Source organism: Limulus polyphemus, unplaced genomic scaffold (genome assembly GCF_000517525.1).
Source record: "Limulus polyphemus unplaced genomic scaffold, Limulus_polyphemus-2.1.2 Scaffold757, whole genome shotgun sequence".
Lineage (NCBI taxonomy): Eukaryota > Metazoa > Arthropoda > Merostomata > Xiphosura > Limulidae > Limulus > Limulus polyphemus.
Window position 1 is genome coordinate 278771 of NW_013666367.1, and position 8797 is coordinate 287567.

The 8797-nt window shown below is 32.4% G+C and overlaps 1 protein-coding gene across 1 annotated transcript in view; it reads right to left on the minus strand.

The window, feature by feature from the left end:
• LOC106460347 (cell adhesion molecule 2-like) overlaps nt 1–8797 on the minus strand; it is a 148345-nt gene that overhangs the window by 48093 nt on the left and 91455 nt on the right. Inside the window, exon 2 of the mRNA XM_022387044.1 lies at nt 638–843. Within this exon, the coding sequence (XP_022242752.1) occupies nt 638–843 (206 nt within the window). The remainder of the gene's footprint in view (nt 1–637; nt 844–8797) is intronic.

An 8797-nucleotide genomic window follows, 5' to 3' on the forward strand; every position in this document is an offset into this window, starting at 1 on the left:
AGATAGCCCTCGTGTAGCTTTGCGCAAAATTCTAAAACAAACAAACAAACCAACATTATATATTACGTTACTAAACAAAAACTAACTTGTTAATCTAAAACAATACTATCAATATGTTTGTATAAAGTTTTAACTTCTTACATTAGGAAAATGTTGGTGTTGTTGTTGTTTTTAAATAGTAAGTTACAATGTAGGCTCTCTTTGTCCCGCCCACCGTAGGTATCGAAACAATATTTTTTAACGTTATAATCCCCCAACCTCACCGCTGGGCCACAGGGGGCAATTAGAAAATAAATTAATAATTACATCGGTGTATGAAGGATTTTAAGTAATGACGATCATTTTCCTGACTTTTCACCGGAAATCATTTCAAGAATACGAGTTTTATTGTTATCATAAAAATGTACGTCACATTAACAACATGTCTATAAATGTGTTAAATAAAAAGCATAGTACATGTTCAGCACTAATAATTTTTTTCTAGGATAAAACGCCAGTTCATATGGTTAACGGTAGGTACCCAATATCAAATATTCAAATCTCATCTGCTAGTATATGAAAAATTTTGAATTTTATTAGTATCTAATTCTTTTAGTACGCTTACCATAAAATAAAACAAGACAGAAGATACACTTACATCAACGTAAACGCCGGGTAGTTCGTACTTGTGAGCTTTAGGTTCTTCTTTTGGTAAATACCGGTAAAACTCCACACTGTTTTTATACCACTTTACAGAGTACAGGTCATCATTCTCTAGGTCGAAGGAACAGTTCAACCACACTGGGTCACCATCCTCAACAACACTTGGGACATCCAGGTCCAACAGACGCAGACCTAGTGAGTCTGAATAATTTAAAGAATCTTGTTAATAAAGTTTCATTTTAAACACTTAATCTGGTTAATTTCATTTAGCCGACTGAGAAACATAAAACGCCAAATAAGTTGTTGTTTTTCGTAGAAAACTGAAATAGAACATTGTGTTTAAGGACCAAGTATTCTAATGAGTTAGAAATACGTCACATATAATGATTATACTAAAGTATGAACTAGGAAATACAGTATAAGTAAAAACTATCTAAAGTACTACGTTTTTCTTCGTTTAGCAAAAATCACCTATTGCATTTAACGTAGATATCCACAAAAATCCGCTGTCCAGAGGGAAAGCTAATTATCCGGTTTTAATTTGTTCATCTAGACGGGATTTTGAAGAAAAAAATATGTTTCAAAAAAAATATTGAAAACTCAAAATAATCAATGTAACTCTCAGTAGAAACTCTGAGATATATATGTATAGATAATACAAGATAAAGGGGAATTTCTGAAACATGTTAATTCGATTATTTTTTACGCTTTGTAATTCATACAGTGTAACGATTCCTTTTTTGCTTGTCGTCCAATAATTTTACGAAGTTATTTGTTCTGTAAGAACACGTACACGTATATACATATATTCTCTTCCGTTTTCTTCTTCAAGGAAAAACAAAAAAACTTCGCAGAAGCTCATTGTATTTTATTAGTCTGTTGTGTCTCATTAGTGCAAACAATTTTATTTTATAGACTCAAAAATATCATTTCATCGGATCTCAGTAAATACAGCGTCAGTATATTTGATACATCGGTCAAGTTCTTGTCGTCATTTTAGGTCATACCACATAGTCTTGGGTAAGGGGTTCCCATTAGACTTTGCACCATCTAGAAAGACGTGACAGCAACAACTTGGAGTGAAACGCCTCTCTAGACGAGGCTTAACTAAAATATAAAACTAACTTCGGTTCTTTCGGAGTTTGAGAAGAAAGGTTGACCAAGACAGATAAAGGCCGTACAGTTTCGACAGAAACGACAAGGCTAATCAAGTTACAGCAATGAATTCTCTAAATTGTCCCTGTAGTGTAGCTCACAGGAGAGAAAAAAGGAAAAGGAATGATATAGCATTATAGTAAAACATTAAGAACTGATGTGCCTTTATTAGTACAGCGAACGTTTCTAGATACGTTTGTGCACTTATAATATTCCCGACAACTTTAAGTTTTTATAACGTTTTCTTCCCAAATTTAGGTATAACTAAGGCATATTGTATGATCATCATCTTTTATTTACACAAATGTCTGATAACAAAAACAATAAACACAGTAACTTTATCTCAAAAGTTTGCTCTTATGTTGCTAAGCGCAAAACTACACAGTGACCACCACGATTATCCAAATCAGGTTTTTAGTGTTACAAATTTTCAAATTTACAAGATCATGTCAATAAAATGCTCATTTTTATTATGCTATTTATTGAGAAATGCTCGGCAAATGTGATTGTCTAGAACATTAAGTACATTTCAACAAGAGATGAGCTCTGAGGTTTGCACCCTAAAGTTCCCCAAACCGCTTTTAATAGGTATAACCCATTTTATATAATTATCTTAATTTACAAACAACATTAATAATGCTTTTATTTTTACATTAAGAGTAATAGTGACAACTCCTAAACTCGAGAGAGTAAAAGCTTTGAGAATTAATCGTTAATACAGTATATAGTTGAGTGAAGATGTCCTTGCTGCTCACCACCAGAGACAAAATAAATATTTTAATTTATTTGATGGAACGTAACATTTAATATAGTATTCGTTTACATTGCATAAAACAATTCCTTTTGTTAAAATGTCAAAATATTCTCGAAATACATTAAACTTAACACATCAGACGCTGAAGCCTACATTAAAAATTGTGAAATTATATCTGCCTTACTTAATTATTTTATAATTCATTTGCCTTATTATACTAAGAATGTATATTAACCTAAGGCGCTAAAGGTAGTAACTTTTATATTATTGCTTTTCACTATACCGACAAACATTTGTATAGAAAAAACATGTTTCCTGCACTCACACTTGACACGATTTATCATTGATACTGTGTTAATTTTCAATTAATTCAACCATTTCAAAGAAGTAACAATTATATAGTAACGTATTCCATTTAGGCTGTCTTTGCACCATATTCACTTTACTTTCTTGCTTGATCAGTCATCATCATGATACGTTACCTTCACATGAAGATGTATTGCAGTTTTCTTTTCATCTCGTTTATTCTCCGTGCTCCGTAAGGATTACATGAGATTCATATGTAGATATGAAATACAATAAATAAACCTATCTGCCATGTTACATTCAGAAAATATCTTTGCTCTAGTATTATCCATACTACGCTCTAAAGCTAATTCTAATCAGAACTTAAAGCTCTATGCTTTACAAGTAGACACTTCATAAATACATAAAAATAAATAAATAAATAAACAAAAATGTCTTATATCTCTTAACTCTTACTTTCGAAGATCTAACATTAAAAACAACAAACAACAACCTCTGCCTAGCGACATTTTAGCGTCTAAAATTTGCTTCTGCCTTTGTCAAATCCACAAGGGAAATTTGTTATCACTGAAATGGTTGAATTGCCGGAATGGTATGCACGGGTAGTTTCTGCTCGACGAATTTCATGGCCCATTTCACTGGTGGCTCAACCTTACCCACACTTCCACACACTACCTACTAGAACTGCTGTAATCAGAAGTCTTTAAACAGAGTCTCTTTACTCCTAAGTAATATGTCCACTGACCCTAACAAATGCCTCCATAAATCAACGCGTATGTAGAGTTAGAATTATGGGCGGAATTTGGCGCTACAAAGAGGTTCTGTTTTAGCGTTGGAACAATGGACATTATATTAGTAGATTAGATAGGATATATATAGATAATATTTTTTTTACGTAAATTGAAGAACGAAGGGTTTAACTGGCTGGCAAATCATTAGTTCAATTTTGTAATCATAAGTTTTATGTATAAGCTTAGTTTACTGAAAGTTAAAGTGAATAAAAGTCAATAATGCATGCAAATATCAAAATCCTTTAAACTATTTCATTAATTCAATTTTTTTATATTGATTGCTTGTTTTTATGGGTAATATGATTTAGTAGACCATACTAAATATAATATTAATCAGAAGAATTGTTTTTTGATATGTGATTCTAACTAAATGTGTTGGATATAAGTATACCTCTTACAAGAAAGTTGATTACGGTTTCACACCCTAAGGTAAAGGTTGTAAAAGTAATGCCGGATAATGACTAGTTGATGGAATTCTTTTATTTGTTGTCCCTGCTTCTATTTACTCCATTAAAACTATCCTTACGTAAGGATTTCCTATTGTTTATGGGATTTCGTGCAAAGCTACTCCAGAGTCATCTGCGTTAGGTTGCAATGACAGACTAGAAAGGAAGGCAGCTAGTCAATTTTATCCACCGGTAACTCGTAAGCTACTCTAATCGAATAGTCGGACTTGCCTGTCACCCTTAAAATACGTTCACGGTCCCAAAGTTTGGAGTGCTAATTATTATTATTTTTTGGAGTGTGGGTAACTGGGCACGAACCATGGATTCACAATCCGGCACGCTAACCATTGGACCGTGCACAGCTTGGAGTTTCCTATTGTCAAATACGATAGTAGTGAGGTAAGTAAGCAAATCCCCCTGAAAACAGTAAACTGGTTATTTTTCGACTTTAAATATCACCTATTTAGTATTGAAATTTCCCTAGTTGTTGACCTAAGGATATGAAAATTAATCAGAGGAATAACGACCAAATACAAAAATACTGTTAATGATGTTCAAAAGAAAATATTTCACGTGTTTGTTATGACATTTATGAAAGAACACTTACCATATGAAATAAAATTCGCCAGTGTGATTGATTATGTCTTTCAAACCTAAATATTATAAAATTTGCAAATGCATCTATTGAACTTTGGATGGTATAATGGTTGTTATAATGGTTGTTAAGTGGCAATGTATAATTATTTGTATTATCCACGTGTGGTATTTTCAGTTGTTCGAGTAATTGGATAAAAACCACAGGATAACTGGGATCTTCTTAAAAAATGTATTGCGGAGAAGAAATCTGTAGTTCCAGTTGTTCTAGACTGAGAAGAAAAATAGCATTTAATACTAAAAATAACCTTATTATTCTCAAGATGCAGGTGTTTCACGCGACATCTGGGGGCATCACCAGACTTGCCAGGAGAAAATACCTCTGTTGATTTCTTTACCTTGTGTTTAACGTGATGGCAGTCTTATTCACGCGACATCTGGGGGCATCACCAGACTTGCCAGGAGAAAATACCTCTGTTGATTTCTTTACCTTGTTTTTAACGTGATGGCAGTCTTATTCACTAAAACGTACAAGTGAAACCCTTGTTGTCTCACATTGCGTGAATAACAAGGACAAAAGTTTATGTATTAACAAATGGGATAGGAAATGCGTGATATCCCTGCATACTACACAGAAAACTAGGAAAGAGCAGATATGAGTCCTTGAATAGTTTTCTCATGACCTCTGACACCAATAACCTTATCCACTGAAGAACTGTCAGCATCACACCATCCCACATCTAAGAATTTATAGAAAATGTCTATCAACTTTTTGTATATAGAAATGGAACTATAACCGTGTTTCAACATCAAAGTTTCACACTTTCCAGCATGTATTTCATCTAATGTTTTACAAAGGTCTTAGTACGAGGCTTAGTATGGAATACCTTTCCTGTAATGTTTAAGCAATAGTGCCAGTTTTAGGAACTGCTTTTTCATATAAAATATAATACTTAGTATGGAATACTTTTCCTGTAATGTTTAAACAATAGTGCCAGTTTTAGGAACTGCTTTTTCATATAAAATATAATACTTAGTATGGAATACTTTTCCTGTAATGTTTAAACAATAGTGCCAGTTTTAGGAACTGCTTTTTCATATAAAATATAATACTTAGTATGGAATACCTTACCTGTAATGTTTAAACAATAGTGCCAGTTTTAGGAACTGTTTCTTCATATAAAATATAATATTTTAAAACACAGTATAACGATCAATATGGATTATTAGATACGATTTAGATACTACAAGTTTGCAATTGAAAGAGAACATTTCAAATTTGCCAAATTTCCATGTTCTTTCAGTGGTTAGGCTTATAACGCTAACAAAATGGGGTTCGATACCGCGATGAGCACAGCACAGATAGCCTATTGTGCAGCTTATAGCTTAAACATAAACCAGCTAAACAAATAATTTATTTCATTTATATAATAGAAGTATTTTTATCCTATACATCTTAGGTTTTATATTTCTGTTTACATAGGTATGTGACCAATAAGTCCCCCGTGGGTCAGCGATAAGTTTACGGACTTACAACGCTAAAATCCGGGGCTCAATTCCGCACGGTCGACATAGGAGATAGCCCAATGTGGCTTTGCTCCAAAACAAATAAACGAAAAGTAACCATTACAGAAAACTGGAAAGCCAACTTCAAAAGTGAAACATTTCATATTGCCCCCCCCCCCAGTGTTCTAATCGTAATAACATGTTTTATGATAATAATCATTATCATTATTATAATTATTATGATATTATTATGATTGTTATATTATTGTTATGATTATTATGATATTATTGTGATAATTATGAGATTATTATGATTATTATCATTATTATGATATTATTGTGATTATTATCATTATTATGATATTATTGTGATTATTATGAGATTATTATGATTATTATCATTATTATGATATTATTGTGATTATTATCATTATTATGATATTATTGTGATTATTATGAGATTATTATGATTATTATCATTATTATGATAATAATCATATTTCATTTCCCCAACCCACTGCAGACATGGTAACCTAAATCTGAGACGTTGTAAGCTTGAACACCTATATCAACTCTATATTGTATTTCCTACCACATAGTTCTTACTTATACAAATATTAAGGTATAGCACTTTCTTCCCTAGTCCTACTTGTTTGGGTTTTTCAAATTAAGTTTTACCCTCTGGAACTTCTATTAAAACATCGCGAAAGGTAAGGAGGTGTTTTTACGCCCTCTACTGGGTTGACGCAGTTTATTTATTTATTTATTTATCTCCAGTAATTTTAGACAATGTTTTTCATCTTCTCTCTTTTGTAATTCGACAAACTCAGGTAAAATATTGAAACATCTAATAATGAAAAATCTATAGTATAGAAGTAATTCAACGTTTCGTTGTATTAGCAGCCTCATTTCGTTGTATTAGCAGCCTCATTATTTTGCTAATTTTGTGGAACATCAGTTGTACTACATTTCAGCAAAAGTTACTTTATTGACTTAACTTCTCACAAATGTGCCAATATGTGTCCATTTTTGTTTGTTTTAAATATTGGCTTTGATTTTTACTCTTTTTGACATACCACTAATCGCCACTGGCGTATAAAGACTTTTTTCCTTGTAAAACAAAAGTATAAAAACTCCGAATTTACAGTGCGGACTCGTTTTCCAAATTTCTGGATGTTATACACCTACCGTAAATGCTGTCAACATCTAGTATTTCTCCTCCCATTATAGGGGGGTGATGGATACACTCGTCATATGCACGTGTGGCTTGAACATTGCACGAGGTCTTCTACTAATATCTGCGTTGTTTTGCAGGATTCGTGCAGGTTAAATTAACTCTAGGGTACGTTTTTCACGATACCGTTTCGCAGAAACTAGGCAGTAGCACAGAGAATAAATCACACGGGAAATTAAACTTGGCGCTTTCTAGCGTATTTAATTTTCTCTTAAGTCAAGTGTAGAATCAACGGGCAAAGAGAAGATGTGGGTTTTGTTTCTGTCTATACACGGCTTTAAATTCGCTAACAAATCAGTTTTGTTGAAGGAAGTAAAATGGCATTAGGAAGCGGAGTGATACATTCATTATATACTGAGTTCAGAACCTTTTTCCAGTTACCTAATCAATGTAAAGTTTTTTACAAACGTTCTGTACTACACATAAAAACTAAGGTGAACAAAGATTAAATTATATCATGATAGAATGGTAAGATACGTTTCATTGTTACCCAATGATTTTATATTTCGCATAATCATATGTAATACAGTAAACTGCGTAGCGTGAAAGTTAAAAACACCGAATAGTTAGCGTAAATATGGATTACAAACGATACACATCTTTCACTACGATAAAACATTGAAATACTACAGGATAATTCAATAGTTTCAAGTGCCATTTGAAATTCGAGCGCTATCAAAGAAAGCTATCGTTTTCACTACAAGTAAAAAGATTACCTTTTAGAAGCGTTAGATTAAAACCTGGAACTAACAGTATACGAAATAGAAAAGACCATAGTTTTGTTTGTTTGTTTGTAATTAAGCAAAAATCTACGTAATGGGCTATCTGTGCTCTGCCCACCACGAGTATTCAAACCCGGATTCTAGCGTTGTAAGTCCGAACCATAGTTAAAAGTAAAATTCTATAAAATCAAATGACATCAGAAATTGATTAAACACTCTCACTTTACATAATATTATATATCTAGATATTAAAATAGCCTAGCGCAGAGAGCCCTCGTGTAGCTTTGCGCGAAATTCATCACAAGCCAATTGAAGTAATACAAATATTTAACAAATAAGTGAAGTAGGATATACATATCCGCTGATAATAGTTCAAAATGTGTTTTATTTATTACAGCTGTGATAATAACGCGTTCCAGTTATCTTTGTCTTCAAAGACAATAAAATAATATTTATCTGTGATTAAAATTTAATATATAATTTTTTAGTCCCCTTCCCCCAAAGGGCAGTCTCCATAATTAATAATGCTGTGATAAGACTTGTATTATTACTATTTTTTATTTAACTTAATTTCTTACTTCACAGATTTTAACTTCAAACTAATAAATTCTGTAAATTCTTTTCAAAACTTTCTATTTACGTCTGGG